Source organism: Lissotriton helveticus, chromosome 8 (genome assembly GCF_964261635.1).
Source record: "Lissotriton helveticus chromosome 8, aLisHel1.1, whole genome shotgun sequence".
Taxonomy (NCBI): Eukaryota; Metazoa; Chordata; class Amphibia; order Caudata; family Salamandridae; genus Lissotriton; species Lissotriton helveticus.
Genome location: NC_136069.1, coordinates 1694639862 through 1694657418, shown reverse-complemented (window position 1 = coordinate 1694657418; position 17557 = coordinate 1694639862). Strand labels below are relative to the sequence as shown.

The window sequence follows — 17557 nt, the reverse complement described above, 5'->3', positions numbered from 1 at the left end:
TTCTCCTTTCTCTTGTTACTCTGTGGTTTTCCTTTCTCTTTTCTTTTCTTTTCTCCTTTTATTCCTGCTTTATAGTTCATTGAATATTTGCTATTTTTGATTATTCACATTTATTATTTGTTATGTATAACTATATCATTTTCTTACTTGTATTATGCTTCATTTATCAATACGTTATTTTATTCTATGCTTGCACATGTAAGTGTTTTTGTATTGTCATCTAAAAACTTTTTAATAAAACATTTCAACACAAAAAAAAAAGAACGATGATGGATTCAACCCAGATCTGTGATTGGGGGCGAGTGTCTGAACATTTTCAGCGTTCCATACATCATTTCCTTTTGTTTGCATTGTTCGCCCCCTGGTTGACCTACAAAGACTAATGAATCCTTTTGGGGACCGTGGGCCATATTACCAAGGTGAAGTATCGCCGCATTTTCGGCGAATTGTGCCGAGAAAGTGGCGATACTTCTAGCGCCCTATTAACAAGGGCATGCTAACGCCTTCCTCAAGCCCACTTTGCATGTCAGCGAGAAACATGGCTAATGACATGCAAAGTGTGCGTTCCCACATCCAACCACATGTAAAATGTGGTTGGAGGTGGTAACACCCTATTACCAAGGCAGGCGTTGGGAGAAGGAGACCTGCGATAAACTCGTTTATCGCAGGTCTCCCAAAGCCTGCTCTGATCAGGCGTTAGGCATTGATTACATGGGGGTGTGGATCATAAAGCTGAATCCACCCCTCCATATTATCAAGGTACACATTAGCGCGTGACAACAATGCTTGTTTTCATACGCTAATGTTCCCTATCGCCAGCTATTGCCGAATTTAATATCGCCTACGTGTTGTGCGTTGATAATGACGCGCTAACACGGCGATGAAATCCGGCGATAGCCGGCGATAGGGAAATGTGCGATGTGCATTTTTTAACGCACATCTTGGTAATATGGCCATATATGTCCTCGGAGAAAATGGTGATTAACAAATCCTAAACATTTACCATGGTTTGTGGGCTAAAGCATAAACAATGTAGAATGTTTTATATCGATACAACCCCAATTGATACAGTCAATTCATATTGTTATCTGTTTTATTTTATTTATAGATAACAGTTCATGGGCCCAACAGGTTTAAAATGCTAACGGCAAAATTAGTAGAGTTTCACAAGGTATTTTAAAATGTTCATCTAAGTTAGGTTTCCAACCCATTAAGGAAATGGTTGAACTTTACAAGACTAGAGGGTTGAGCACCTCCACAAATAGGGTTAAACTCTGGGGCTTGGACACCTGTGCTGCCCCGCAAGTGGAGGAAAATAGTTTTTGAAAATGGCGACTTTGCTTACCGGCTTATGCCCGAACTATGATTCTTTCTCAGGAGGTCGACCTTTCAGTATTTAGAAGACATACTTTTGGTACAACCTTTGGTACTGTTGTTATCCCTAAGGGTGAAAGAGGATATCAGTTTTGCCTGATCAATTATTTTAAACTGCCCATCATTGGACAAGGCTTCATGTATCCCATGGTTATCGTATATTAACTCCTTCTTTAGTTCTGGAGTTTAATTTGCAAATATCGTCAGACCCCATGCAGAGGACGATTAAAGATACCGTATACTTTTTTTTTATATGTCACATGATCTTCGGGAGGGTGGATACACGTATCTATCTGGTGTAACAAGTCTGCAGCATCGCTTTGTTTTGGTAAGACTAAGATGTGGCTTTGTGCATCAATTAGTGGCCTTTCCAACTATGAAGTCTTACCCTCCGGATCAGACCCCTTGCCCATGTGATGGACGAAGCAAGCAAAGCATGTTGCACTTTTTATTGTTTTGCAACTTGTATCTAAATTTTAGGAGTTTTCATCTTAAATCCTTCTTTGTTAGACAAAAAACTAAATCATATAAAGCTGGTATGAAATATTTCTTTGCACTAAGAGAATCCTATGTGCTATAATGTTGCCCAGTTTATTTTAGAGCCATCCATGTTAAGAAAAGCCTTTTGTATTAGTAGGCCATTTATTTTAAGCTATGTTTTGTACGCATTTTATATAATGCCTATACGTAATGCTTTTTATATTATTGAGATACTTTTTTTATGTATGTATTTCATGTCAATGCACATTTATGGCTGCTTTAACAAGTTGAATAAAGTGAATAAACCAATCTGAACTGACACCTTATTATTAATTGAAGTTGTTGTATGTCTTGTTTGCTTTGCCCTGTTAAGTGCATGATTCCTCTTGCATGGTAGTAGTTCTATGTTTTGACCATTTAACAGTACTGATTATTCCCACTGGAAACATATTTTTCAAATATGAAGTGCAGCCTAAATACCAGCTTCAATGGGATAGTTTGATTTCCCAGGCACATGAGATGATCTTGTTGCTTGACACATGCTGCTCAAACTCACTGGTGGGCACATTGCATTACTGTGATAGGAGCAGATGTTAATCTTGGAAAAACAAACAGTGCCGCACTATGGCCTGTCTTCTATGTACATTTGTTGACATTTGTGAAATTATAATAACAGGGAGTGCATTGAATAATTAAATATAGAACTTTCATTTTTGTCTAATACACTGGTACCTGCTGTGCACGAGCACTTTTGCACTAATCACGAAGCACTTTTTAAAAAAATCATCATAAACAATAGCAATATTTTTTTTCCATAAATTGCTACCTATGAGATTTGACCTCAATGTAGATTCCAGCTGCACCGTGTACTGCAGCATCTAGGCGCAGCTCCATGGGGCCACTCTCATTTGCTACTTAAAGATGTAATGAAAGGAACAAAGTAGCCCAATTTAGGAACATGTGAGGGATTTGTCACTAATCGAGAGAGGTCAGAGGGGCATATTAGCAAGGGCATTATAGCCACTTTAGAGACACTTTTTGCCGATATAGCGGCAATTTTTTTATCGCCCAATTACCAAGCTGTCGCTAAAAGCAGTTAGCGACAGCTTCCAGGCGATAGCGACCGGTTTGGGGCCCGCTTTGCATGTCAGCGATATTTATCACTAATGACATGCAAAGTGGGCGTACCCAAACTAGTAGCGACTGAAAGCAGTCGCTAACACAGCTATCGCCTATTAGCAATACCTGTGACGTGATAAAAAACACGTGCTAACACCGATAAGCGCCAGGATTTTTCACCTGGTAAAATCTTGACTCAGCCATAATAGTCAATGGGAGGAGGATTTTATGGCAAAGTCCCCACCTGCCTATTAGTGAGATTTTCCTTAGCAAAAGGATTTTTATCGCTGGGAATCTCGCGTTTAACATGGGATTTGCCGTTATCGCTGGTTTTTTATCAACGTGGAGATAAACGTTGGTAATACTGCGTTATCTCCACGATAAAGTAGAGCAATAGGAGTTGTTGCTACAATGCTTCATAGTTCTCAAGGACCTGAACAACCCTCAGGTGACCTTTCAATTACAAATGGAAACTGAAAATAAAATGAATGAAATAATTATGCCCTAAACAATCTATTAGCCTATTAGCCTATTATTCAGCCAAAACTTAGACGACAATTTTTGGTCGAGAACCTGGAGGGTGCAATTCTCATTCTGTAGACCTGGCCGACTCCACATTTGCACAAAGCCATGTCGATGTGTTTCCCATCCCAAATGAATTGTGAGGCAAAATAGATCCAGATTTACTGCTGGCCAGGAATATCTTACCTGGGTCCCTGATCTCTTCCTGTGCACAGGGAATGCATTCAAAGCAGCAAATTGGCTTTCCTTTGATGGCTGCCTGTCTGCAGCCAGGAGGGCATTCTTCACTGCAGACAGAGCGAGGGAGCTGCAGGAAGGACAAGGTGACAGTGTGAGTGGAATGCACCAGAGAGCTTGTGAGCTGAAAGATAAGGACAAAGTGACTGCTGAAAGAAAAGAGGAAAGATGGCATGATATCTACATATGTGACTGTTACAAACAGTATCATGTAAAATACTTACAATCAACTTTGTTAGACCGCTTTTTAAAATATAGGCACATATTTTGTCCCTTCTTGTTGGTAAATGTCCAATCACATGCAACGTTGGTCCTTGATTTTTGTGATTCACACAGAGAAAATATGTTTCTGAACTCAGGGGCATATTACCAAGGAATAGCGATATTTATCGTAAAATGCGCTTAGCGCATTTTTTTTATCGCTGCCAATCGCTGGATATGTTAGCGGAGAAAACATGCTAATAGCAACGTTTTTCTCCATTGTGCTAAAATATCCAGCGATAGCGGCGAAATGCGTGAATATCGCTGAGAATACAGCGATATTCACGCATTAGCGACAAAATGCTCTTAGCCATGTTATCCACCTCCCATTGGATAACATGGCTAAGAACTGGTCTGGGAAGGTGTTAGTATTTGGAGATATTCGGGCTTAGCGCGAATATTTCCATCGCTACGCCTGCCTTGCTAATAGGCGATAGCGACGTTAGCGACTGCTTTCAGTCGCTAACTGGTTGGGTACGCCCACTTTGCGTGTCATTAGCGATAAACATCGCTAACATGCAAAGCGGGCCCCAAACCGCTCGCTATCGCCTAAAAGCTGTCGCTAACATCAGTTAGCGACAGCTTGCTAATAGTCCCCCTTGGTAATATGCCCCTCAATTCTTCAAAATGGCCATGTTATCAATAATAAAACAAAATATTTCCCAGGAAAAAATTGTCTTGAAAAAATATGATAAACATTGACGGATCCCTAGGTTAGCTGGTAAGCAGCTGAGAGCATCATCTTCTGCATTTCTAAAACTAGAGGCGCTCACAGGGTCTTAAAGACCCCTGAAACTAGAACTCATGACTGCCTTTGATGAAACCTGAAAGGAAAAGCTAGCAGCCACCTAGGGCTTGACATCAGGCAGGCTGTAAATGGATCTCTTTACAGTGAGCTGGTCACTTCCCCATTTAAGCGGTGGAAAATACAAAATTTCCATTCCCAAGATTGATCCCCTTCACATTGGGTATTTGAATCCCTTATCTTGCTGTCCAATATGATCTCCAGGTGGCAGGTTAGAGCAACTATGGCACTGACATTGGCATCTCAGTGACTCTTGAGAGGTCTACTGTTACTTCTCACTTGCTTATCCACACTCTTTTGAACTAGGTGACACGTTTAATATAATTTAGTTAATTTTAAGTAGTTTACTGCTATGGGCTACTAGGATGTTGAAGGTACTGGAGCTTTGCCAGGTGGGTGCCATGAAATGAATATGCCTACTTAGCTAGTATTTTGTGTTGCCTTTGAAAATATAGATCATTCAAATCTGAAACTTCCCTGGAAGTGATGTCACTGGCATTACCCTAAAACAAGAAAGGCACACAATTGATGGACGGAATGCAGAACAAATCAAAACATTCACCCCCAGTCAAGAGATCTGGGTTAAATCCATCATTCTTTTGCTCACCATGCCACCCCGGTTTAGACCTGGCCATATGCAAATCAGTCTTGACCCTGTGCCTCATGGGAACAGTCCAGCCGGGACTGCCAAGCCAGGTCCTCCCTGGACCGGAAACAAGCATCCTAGGACCAGTTTCGGTGTTTTACCTCTCTTCAGCCAAGATAACTTGAATCCAGTGGCAGAGTGAGCCTGGGACCTACGTCTAGGCATACCCAGTGCACTTAGGGTGAGAAAGCAAATGACACACAATTGATGGACGGAATAAAGAACAAATCAAAACATTCACCCCCAGGGAAGAGATCTGGGTTAAATCCATCATTCTTTTGCTCACCATGCCACCCCAGTTTAGACCTGGCCATATGCAAATAAGTCTTGACCCTGTGCCTCATGTGAACAGACCAGCCCTAACTGCCAAGCCAGGTCCTCCCTGGACCGGAATAAAACATCCTAAAGCACACCACAAATAAATGCAAATTTTAGATGCCACCAATATTTTAATATCAGTGCTGGCATGATACACCAAAGAAACATTAGTAACATTTCTTTATGTGACATGAAACAGTTAGTGCTCATTTCAAGTAGGAGATGCAGTACCACAGAACACAACACAATGCTGGGAATTCATAGTATTTATACCACAAATTGTCATGAGTTAATAGATTTTTTAAGAAATACCTCAGTAAACATTTTTTAGTTAGGTACAAACATGTTTGCATTCAAATTTACCTCAGAGGTTTCTGCCAAGAATTAAAAAGGTATTCCCAAAGGTCAGCTGTTTTACCAGTGCAGAGATCTCCACCATAAGTTTGGTGTTCCTGGAAATAGGAAGCACCACTCAGTGAGTGGCATTGGGGCGTTTGCGGAGTGTTCTAAGGCATCCATTGCTCTGGAAGGTTGCAATGTCCCCAATCTATAAGGTTTTGGGTCCTCACAAACCCCTATACAGCTAAGTGTCTTATGGATTCTTTGGACTTGATTACACATTTTAAAAAATCACATGCAATGACTATAGGTCTAGGAAGGTAGCTTAAACAAAATGTTACTGTAAGGGGACTGAGCTAACCAAGGTGTCTACTTTCCCAAACCTTGGGGTGCTCTTTGATGATCAACGCTCATGGTGTGCACAAAGCACGCTCAAAAAGAATGTTTTAGCTAGAGCGGCAGGGGCAACATTAGACTTCGCTAAAAGAACAGGTTCTAAGCCGCTCCCGGCGATCTTAAAGATTTATAACGCTAAATGTATCCCTATGACTTCCTATGGTAGTGGCATTTGGGGCTATAAGGACACAACAGAAATACAAGTGGCAGAAAATAATGTTTTATGTTAACTATTTTCTGTCCCTGCATCTACCGTAATTTTTAACAGACACTAGGAGTTGGGAGCTGGTTATATTTCAAACTTGATTGCAGTTCCCCCCACTTATCCGTTGGATAAGAATTTGGGCTCAAACAACCCCAAACTTAAGGCAATTAATAATTCAGGATTGCTTAGCACTGATCAAGGCACTAAACATCCGATGGCTTAAATATATTAAAGATCAAACAGAGACGTTAGGTTGTCCTGAATTGTTTACATTCCTTACCCCTTTGAGTAAGCCCGCCGTTAGAGCAGTTAAGTGGAAGTTTTTAGACAGATGTCAATGCTTAAGGGAGAAAAAGGAACTAATTAAGCCCTCAGTGAGAAAGTATGTCACACTGAGTCTGGTACAGCAAATGCAACTATATTTGACCTACGTAAACAAAGCTTATCATCTCTTTGTTTTGACAAGATTCCTTTTAAATATGGTACCCTGGCTACTTGCCTTTCCGAAAGGTTATTTTAAATCAAACTCACCAAATAGGTGCACATGTGACAACTTCTCAGAGCATGATACTCTACATATTATGTTTTTTTGTTCCCATTATGATCACCTACGCAGAAAGTACATCCTCCTGCTGGTAAGGGATCAAAAATGTGTGCAAGTAAGGCCAGCTCTGGTCTACATGCAAATGTTAAGCTCACCAGTAATCTGCCTGGGGGGTAGCTAGTTTTTTAATAGGTGTATTTGGATACAGGAATAGGATAAAGCAGAGTTAATCATTCTGAACCAGACTGATAGTATATCTACGTGACACAAAACACAATAAATCATCGTAGGCAATTATACAACTTTCTGCTTTTTAGGGAAATACATAAAAAAGATGCGACACACTAATAGACTAGTCAGACAACATTCTTAGAAAGAACAAACCCGGGTGACATTGTTTAAATTTATGCTTGCGCATAATTGGAAGTAAAACATTTTTACGATGATCAATGTGAAATTAACAAAAGAAAAAAATGTCAGACTGGAGCGAGACACCATCACAAGCTCCGAATGATAGGGCTTGGGGGGAAAAAGTATTTGATGGAAAACCCAGCATACAATGGGATAACATTTAATCAAAACCGTGTTAAAATAAATCTGTGTTGGGGCTTTGTCCCACTGAGAGTCATAAGCTCATCAAGATATACCTGGACCCTATATTTAGTACTATTATTTGTTAGCCTTAAATAGTGACACACAGGGATTAGTGCCATGCCTATCTGATGAGATGTTTAAGGGCCATCCAGTTCAAGATGGCAATATAAAAACAATAGGGGAGACCCACCATTTTTCTCCAGAAGGTATCTTCTATCGTATGATTTTTCACCCTGCAATATGGAAAACCAAGGGTTTATTAACTTTTTGACCTCTCACTAGGATAAAGGACTAAGCCTCATTTGTTTTCAGGTCCAATTTTGCCATAAAATAGACATATGACTCCATTAGGTTCTGTTGTGCTCTACCCATGCGTGCAATTAAAACTGCATCATCTGCATAGAGAAATATTGGTATGTGAGTTTTATTATTAGATGGAACTTCCAGGGTTGAAACCATAAGGGAAGCCTCTACTACATTCATGTATAAGGAAAACAGAAAAGGAGTGAGGACACACCCCTGTCACACACCTCTAGTGATGGGAAACCATCTCATACACTCTCCCTGATTCCCACAGAGAACTCAAGCTGCAGTCCTCGAATATAGTTGTCTGATGAAGGAGAGGATTGCTTCATCAACGTCCATCTCCTTCATAATGCTCCACAGATGGCAGTGGGCAACACTATCGAAGGATGCCAATAGGTCTATAAAGGCTGGGTAGAGCATGCCTTTTTTTACTTGAGTATATTTAGCAACTCACACGCTCAGATTTAAACATTGGTCCTGGGTGCCCTTACCCTTTCTGAAGGCATATTGAGACAGAATCAGGACCTTATTTGCAAATGCCCATTCCTCCACTCTATTAAGTAGAACTCTGCCCATAAGTTTTGCAGTACTATCCAATCACGAAATGGGCCTATAATTCATAGGGTCAGATTTATCGGCCTTTTTGTAAATGTGTATTAAAATAGACTTCTGTCATAACTCTGGTGGTCCAGTAATAGCTATTGCATTGAAATTGTTAGTAAGAACTGGGCCCCATAGTTCAGGCTTGGGTATTGGGGTTCCATCTGGTCCCAGTGTCTTATTATTAGCGCCCTGGGGAGGACGTCTTTAATGACAATTGGGTTAAAAGTAGGAGTGGAATTGGTAGTTAGTACCATATGTTTTTAAAGTAAAAACAATCCCACGCTCTTCCCTTCAAATATTTTTGAAAAATTAGCCATCCATGATTCCTCATCCAAATGACTGTCCAAATTGGGATCTGTGGGTGGCTTGAGTAATGGGGAATTTATTTACTGCCCAAGAATCCCTAGAGTTCTTTTAGACAGAGACATGGTGCAATGGTTCCCAGGATTCTTTGTTTAATATGATCATTCTGTTCTTTTTTTGCTGTTTTATATTGATGTCGGGTGAGCGTAACCTCGGAAGCATCTCTTGGGTCCTTTTTAACCCCTTCCCTGCTGCCATCGGCCGTCGTGAGCACTCCCTCTCCAGTGCTGCTCACGACTAACAGCCGACGCAGCCCCTCACATCCGTTAGAACGCCCACACCACGGCGGAAAAACCGCCGCGGTTAAGGCGTTAAGGGCTTGGTGGAGGATTGCTAGCGATTTTGTACAGTTATGGTCAAAACACCCCAGACTCTTTTAATTTGGAGCAGTGCCATTTGTTGTTAGGTTATTTCTAACCTCTTGCAGGATTATCGCAAATGCTGTTACCACTCCCTCTGGTTCACTATGTATATTAAGGCAATTCATAATTTCATTTTACCTGCCTGCTACAACCCAGGGGATCAGCTCCTCCTTATTTATATTCTCCCACTTCATTATAATCCCATCTTTCCTCACTATAATGGGGGCTATGTATTTAGTCTGATTGACAGCAATCCCTTCCCAATACCATTGGCATGATATGTCCGCATGATCACTAATCCCTGAGAAATTGGTTTTAATATCTCTGAAGGTACCTTTTAAAGATACTGACAAAGGTAGAACCATTGGTTTTAGAACCAAAGGTTTTTTGAAACTGCCCTATGATCCCAGAAGAGGGATCTCTAGTGATGATAAATCTGTAAAGTGCATCACCATAGCCATTGAGTGAGAATTGGGGGTACCTTCTCCATTCTCGTCCGTTGGACCACATGTCATGTTTGAATAAAAGTGACAACTAAGCACATTAAAGTCCCCCACCCATAACTCACTTATGATTGTTAAGTAAGCTATTCATTTTCCCCTCGAGTACATCTACAATCTTATAGATCTCCCCACCAAAGTTGCTGTTCTAATAATTTATAACAAATGCAGTACTTCTGCCTGCGCCTTTAAAATCTTATATGTTTTAGTATGGAGAATCATCAGGGAAAGATAAAACTTCAAGTCTTAGTGTATTTTTCATAAGCGTCAGGATTCCGCTCCTTGCTCGGACAGATTTTGATAGCCGGAGTGTAGAATGAACGGCGACCGCTTATGTCAATATGGCCTATTTCCCAAGTTTCTTGAACGCAGAGGAAGTCAAAAGAAGCAATATACTTGATCCATCTGTGGTCTGTCAGTTTTTGGTCAAGACCTGCAACATTCCATGTAATGGTTGACAAACAGTCCTTACTCTCAGGGTATAGGGTTAAAGTCCCTCTCCCATCAAATGCTCCTCTGATTATTGTGTTGGAAGTTTCCTCCACTGATGTAAGTCAATCACAGGCTTCTAGATCTTCTTGCGAGTGCTTCCAATGCGATCGTGTGTGTGTTTATTTTCACTCTTCTGTGAAACCAATTCTATTTGAAAAACTTACTTGGCCTCCTGCTTCTTAACTTTGCTCCAAGCTCGTGTGCTCCGACCCCGGTCCACCACAGCTGACGCTGCTTGAGTGGAGGGCGGACACACACGGCCTGGCACTCCCCCTGGCACGTCAGACGCCTCGGCTTGGCGGCAGGCGGAGCAGTACATAAACCAGCATGAAACAACCACGTAGCGGGCGTGCGCAGTGGGCGCGCAAGGTGGCAGGCGGAGCAGTAATTAACAGACACGGAGAGAGGGCGCAGCGGAATCTTGTGACTGCTGCCAGCGCGATTGTGTGTGTGTTTATTTTAACTCTTCTGTGCAACCAATTCTATTTTCAAAATGTACTTGGCCTCCTGCTTCTTAACTTTGGTCCAGGCTTGTGTGCTCCAACCCCGGTCCACCACAGCTGACGCTTCTTGAGTGGAGGGCGGAGGACGGATACACCTGGCCTGACACACCCCCTGGCATGTCAGACGCCTCGGCTTGGCGGCAGGCGGAGCAGTACATAAACCAGCATGAAACGACCACGTAGCGGGTGTGCGCAATGGGCGCGTGCAGGGGGCACGCTGATGGTTCGCCTAATGTAAGCCCGTCTGCGCCCGTCAGTGCCAGAACGGGCCTAGGCCCAGGAACCTCTGCCCATACCGCCCTGTCATCCCTACACTATTCGAGGGAAACTCTTCTTCAACTCAGACAGGCCCCCCCCAGCCCCAATGTGCTCAGTCAATCTCCATTGGGAAACAACAAAGTTACTGCCCCCACTGCCCCTACAGACTTCCCCTTCCAGCTCCTTGCCTCCCAATATGCATGTCCCTGCCTAAACATGCTGTAGAGATCTCCTTTCTCCTACAGGACTCCTGCCTTGAAGTCCTGTTCTTAACAGAAACCTGACTCTCCTCAGATGCCAATTCAGACGTTGTTCAGACTCTGCCCTCTGGCTACCTGATTCAACACCTTGATAGACCCTATGGCAAGGGGGGGGAATAGCAATCATTTACAAAAACCACCTGACCTGCCGTATTCTCGAGAGCCCCACTTCAGACTGTGAAAATGTCTTTTTCACCATCCAATTCTCCCCCCTGATGTCATTCTCAGGGCTCCTTATTTACCGTCCCCCGGGAGCACTAGGGCAATTCTGCACTACACTCATGGAAGCCGCCCTCTCTCTGGCAAGCACCCTACCCAACTTCACAATCTTAGGAGACCTCACCACTAATCCTGAAGACAAAGTGGCGAGCGAACTAGCACTCGACCTCGAAGCTTACCAGCTTCGTCTCTTGAATAGTCAACCCACGCATACGAAAGGACACCTCCTTGATCCTATTTTTTTTACTCTCTCGGAACTAATTCTATCAGAGCCGTTACCCGTACCCTGGTCAGATCACTTTATAGTTCCATTAGCTGGTACATCCCCTACTACCTTCGAACGACCCTGATCGAAGCTGTCGCTGGAAGAACGGAGACATCAACTGGACCTCGCCCCCCCTCATATGACCCCGATCCATCAGTGGCTGATATTAAGTTCTCGGCATGGATCGAGGGATCGCTGGACATAGTTCTTCCCAGAAAAGCTGCTTCGAAACAAAGCAGAAAGACCAAATCCCCTTGGTTCACCCATGAACTTCGCCTCCTAAAAAAACAATGTAAAATATCAGAAAGAGCATGGAGAAAAGAATATGCCCCCTCAAAGAAAATAGAATACCGACAATCGATTTCAGTCTATAAACCGGCCCTTAAAACCGCCCAGGCCTCCTTCTTTGAAGAAAAAATCAGATCCTCCACCAGCTCGTCCAGGGAAACTTTCCGTATAGTAACAAAACTTTTAAAGATCCCTAACCCCCCTCGTCCCCTCGACCCCTCCAGTCAGCGCTGTAATGACCTGGCAGAATTTTTCACCAACAAAATTCTAAATATCCTTAGATTCCTTCCACCCAGCAATTCCAATCCCCCTCCAGAACCTCCCTCCTCCTCACCTCCCCACATAGGCCCCAGTCTAGAATATTTTGCCTCAATATCAGAGGATACTCTTCTTCCCATTCTCCAATCTATCAAAAGTGGCTCCCCACTTGACCCAGCTCCACTCAACATACTTAAATTAGCCTCACCCTCCACCAATCTCCCTATCATAAATCTGATCAACTCCTCCTTAGCGCAGGGCACTGTCCCCCTTAACTGGAAGAGGTCCATAGTAAAGGCACATCTAAAAAAAACTCACCTGGACCCTACTGATCTATGTAACTACCGCCCCATTTCTCTACTGCCTGGGATCAGTAAGGTGGCAGAAAAAATTGTCAACCGTCAGCTCTCCGCCTTTCTTGAATCCAGTAACCTACTCCACGCCTCACAAACGGGCTTTCACCCCCACCAGAGCACCGAAACTGCGCTGGTAGCAGTCGTGGAAGAGGCAAGAAAGATCCTCGACTCAGGAGGATCCGTAGCCGTGATCCTCCTGGATCTGAGGGCAGCTTTCGACACCGTGAACCATAACACCTTGGTTCACCGGCTCAGGGAAGTGGGAGTCACCGGTATGGCCCTGTCCTGGCTTAAATCTTTCCTTCAGGACATATCTTTTCAAGTCCTTGAGGGCAACATTAAATCCTAACCTACTCCGCAGCACAGTGGCGGTCCGCAGGGCTCCTCCCTGAGCCCTACGCTGTTTAAAGTTTACATGTCCCCCTTGGAGAAAATAGCTACCCCCCATGGGATCAAAATAATCACCTAGGCAGACGATACCCAGTTGATTGTATCTCTGAATCATCACAATCGCTCCCCTCAAAACCTATGCTCATGTCTTAACCCCTTCGACGCTCATGACGAGCTGGGCTCGTCATGAGGTAGCCTCCTCGCACGCTCATGACGAGCCCAGCTCGTCATGAATAATGGGCTTTACAATTCCGCCCGCACGCATGCGGTTAAAGACATCACTGTCTGGATAGCCCACTCCCACCTCAAACTGAACAGTGAAAAAAACGAGATCCTGGTATTAGGCAACCAATCAAACTATTCACCCGAGACTATGTGGCCATCCTGCATGGGACAAGCACCAACTCCTAAAGACGACATAAAAAGTCTGGGAATATGGCTCGACCACAACCTCACGTTTAAAACACAAGCCAGGAAAACGGCAGGTGTCTGTTTTGGTCTCCTTTGTAAAGCCCGCAAAATCCTTCCCCTTCTTCCCCCTGACTCCAGGAAACTTCTCATCCAGGGGCTCATTCTATCCAGATTGGACTATGGCAATGCCCTATATCTTGGCGCTCCCGAAACCGTCATTGCTAAACTACAGGTCGTTCAGAACTCGGCAGCCAGGCTTCTGACAGGCACAAAACACCGATGCTCGGCGAAACCTGCCTTAAGATCGCTCCATTGGCTACCAATACAGGAGAGAGTTCATTTTAAATCTATGTGCCCCTCTCACAAGATCCTTCATGGTAAGGGCCCTCTTATCTTGAAAGACATGATAAGACCCTACAAAGCCAACAGAAGCCTCCGGTCCGACCTTTCCACCTAGCCTTCACACCCAGAATTAAGAAGGCACACACAGGGGGCTGCCTCTTTTCCTACCTCGCCCCTAAGCTCTGGAACTCTCTGCCACTTTCCATCCGCAGCGAAGCCAACCTCCTCTCCTTCCGAAGACTCTTGAAGATCTGGCTGTTCCCCTAACCGCATCGTTCCCGCCAGCACACTTTCCAGCGCTGGGACACCCCCGGGTAGCCACGCGCTTTAGAAATCTTCTTTTCATTTCATTTCATCTGTCAATGCAGTAAAGTGATTACCAGTTGTTATGGTGGTGTTTTCTAGTGTTGTCTGGGTTTGATTATCCCGATGCAGGAGGACGCTAACAAAGTTCTTCAACCCCTTGACCCTGGAGGTTGGATTGCTCATTTGTAGAAGAAAACCGAATGGCACAACAAATATCTGGGATGTTAGTGTAGGGGATTTAGTCAGTGAATTAAGTAAATTACTGTGAGATGCAGATGCGAAAATATGAGTGTATTTTTATTAATTACATGCATTTTGAAAGATTCTTTTAGCTTTCATTATTCCTAATTGTTAATACATTTTGACTTATTATCATGTGTCGTGCAATATCACTAATGAGAAGCACAGAGGGGGATTGTGGTCAAACATATATATTTTTTCAAGTATTCACACTAATCAAACTTGGAAACAAGTTGGTTAAAAAGGAGTCTGTTTTTCACTTCTTTCATTTACACAAAAGCGCGTGCATTGCTCTACTCTATTTACTGAATTAAAAGGAAATATCCTGTGTCTCATGGAAGGTGCACATAGTATACCGTGCTAATGAGGATGCTGATTACATTCTGTTCTTAGCACTGATGTTTCCACTTCTGAGGACAGTGGTGGCAAAGGCAGCGCCAGGGGTCACAGGGAGCAAGCTGAGACACTTGGGGACCTCGGCTTGTGAAAACAGCGAAGCGTCACTTTTCACTGCGCACTCCTTGCGACATGATTGATGCGCCATATTTACTGTATGACGCATCATGTCGCAAGGAGTTACAGATATGTCAGTATTTCTGACGTATCTGTAAGCGCAAAAGTGACTCATTGCTGGAGTGTGTCACAAAAGTGACGCAACTCCAGCATTGCGTCCTTTCATGTGAAAGGGCCTGCGTCAGTCTTACGCCTGCTGTGAGGCAGGAGTAAAATGTTGACGCATTCGCGTCCTAGAAGTGACGCAGTGAAATCTGGTAGATTTCACTGCGTCACTTCTATGATCCTTTCTTACATGGGAACACCCCCTTGCATACATTATATCTGGCGCAGGTATAATGTGGCGCAGGGGTTTACAAAGTGACGCATCTACCTAGATGCGTCACTTTGTAAATATGGCGCAGCAAAGCGCATTTTTTACACAGCTGGTACCTCACAAAAAGTGACGCCACAGTGGTATCTATCAGGACTATTGTTTCAAAAGGAATGTAAGCTTTTCTACTGATGGATGCTACTGACCACAGATTCTGCACCTTAAACTTCTGTCCTAAGGAAGAGGGATTGAGTATTGCTTACTAAAATAGGAAATCCTGCTACACTTCCCTGTAAATTCCAGTTACTGCATGTTGTGCTGTTGGACAGTAATGCTTTGCCTGGGGAATATCTATTTAGTAGTCATTACATTTATACATTAATGTATAATTTATAAATTAGCTGTTTTTATAAATAAATAAATTCATGCAAGAAATCTCAGTCAGGCGAAATCAAGGAATTTAACCAGGGAGCAAAGTGAAGGCAATAAATTATGAAGTTCCTTGGCAAGAACCAGGTGAAATGTGTTTTTATTTTTAGGTGAGAGGAGAAATAAATGCTGAGTTTGAGAAATAATCTAAATAAAGGTGTCAAACAGTGAAGAGATTTTGAAATTGATGTGTGTGTAGTCCGCATACTGAAGAATGGAGACACCTGTCCCTCCACAAGGTTCCCTCAAGGTATCCATATACTGATTGAAGAGTGCAGGGGCTAAGATTGAGCCTTGTGGAACCCACAGACACTTGTGATGGGATGCAATGTATTGGATCCAATCCTCACTGCTTGTGATCAATTGAGAGAAATTAGGCTAACAGGTCCAGAACCACCCCCTTGATTTTCATGCAGTCTTGCATGAGCGAGAGGAGGCGATCATGGGCTCTACTACTGAGTGCAGCTGTCAGATCAAAAAGAATGAGGAGAGAGGATAACCCCCATCAAGGATTCAAGAGCATGGCCATTCCTTTCTACAGCCTGCTCGGAATCCAGACTGATGGAGCGGCAAGAGATCGGCATATAATGCATTTCTCCATTGTTTTGCTCAGCAAGCATAGACTGGACACTGGATGATAGTTGGATAGTGTGTCCCATTCAACAATGGATTTTAATTTAATAGCTTTTTCCAAAAGTGTGTTCTCTTTTAATAAGCAATAACTCAATGTGATCCTTATAACAATAATTTCATAGTTATGACCACTAGCTGTGGCAAGGGCCTGAGTGTGGAGACTATGACCGCCCATGCTCTACCTGTTGAGTCCTTTCAAGCGGTACTTCAGCACTGTCGGTCATCTATATGACCACGTATGCTACCCAAAGCCGTATATCACTGTGTCAGATATCATACTCACCTGGGTGTTTTCACCCCATAATATGGCACTATTATTGATATTGATATGCGTGTCTTGTTGGGAGTCAAAGTTGCCCACGTTGACGAGTTGAATCTCCTCATAGTTAAATATCTGTACATTTACAATGTCATAAGCACTTGGCGCATCACCATTTTCATCAAAAGATATTTGAGCCCCGATTTTTAATGATAAATTCATCCTTTTCACGTAGTGAAGGACCTAAGAGATCAAAACACAGAGACAGGCAAAAGGAGAACATATTAACACAAGAAGGACAATTAACATTAATTTAACAAATATCGGATAAAATCTAATTAACAACCTCAGTATTTACTAACTATTGTAAATATTGCTAAGCCAGCAGATGCTGCAGTGGAGAGTTAAACATTCACCCCACTAAAGGGATGCTTCTTTTACAGCACAGTAGCCATTTACTGATGTTAAGAAAGTTTTTTGTTTGTTGGACTTGGCCCTTTTGGCCGGTTCACCCCTAAACTTTTTGCTTTGATATGTGACCTGGTGATAGTTATTTTTGGCTTCTGCGCACTTTAACACTGTGTCCCAGTGTAAAGTCCGTGCATGTGGTGAGATTGGCCTGCCCTCCCATAGGAATGCATGTGGGAATGTGAGTGTCCATGGTAGTTCCTGATCGTGGGGAGTGCAGGGTAGAGTTTGGTATGTGCGAACTCGTGAGACTGAATTCTCCGCGTTGAGGTGTGCGACATTAAGGTGTCTAGTGTGGAAGTGCCACTTCTAGAAGTTGGCATGTCTGTGTAATAAATGTGAAGTGACTGTCTGGCTTGTGATTGGCTGGAGCTGGCTGG

At 43.2% G+C, this 17557-nt stretch overlaps 1 protein-coding gene across 1 annotated transcript in view; it reads right to left on the bottom strand.

Moving 5' to 3' along the window:
* The window catches only part of LOC144774124 (extracellular calcium-sensing receptor-like), an 80614-nt gene that overhangs the window by 37547 nt on the left and 25510 nt on the right, over positions 1-17557 (bottom strand). Inside the window, exons 4-5 of the mRNA XM_078659148.1 lie at positions 16734-16952; positions 3682-3856 (exon numbers count right to left, since the gene is read on the bottom strand). Coding sequence (XP_078515274.1) covers positions 3682-3856; positions 16734-16952 — 394 coding nt within the window. The remainder of the gene's footprint in view (positions 1-3681; positions 3857-16733; positions 16953-17557) is intronic.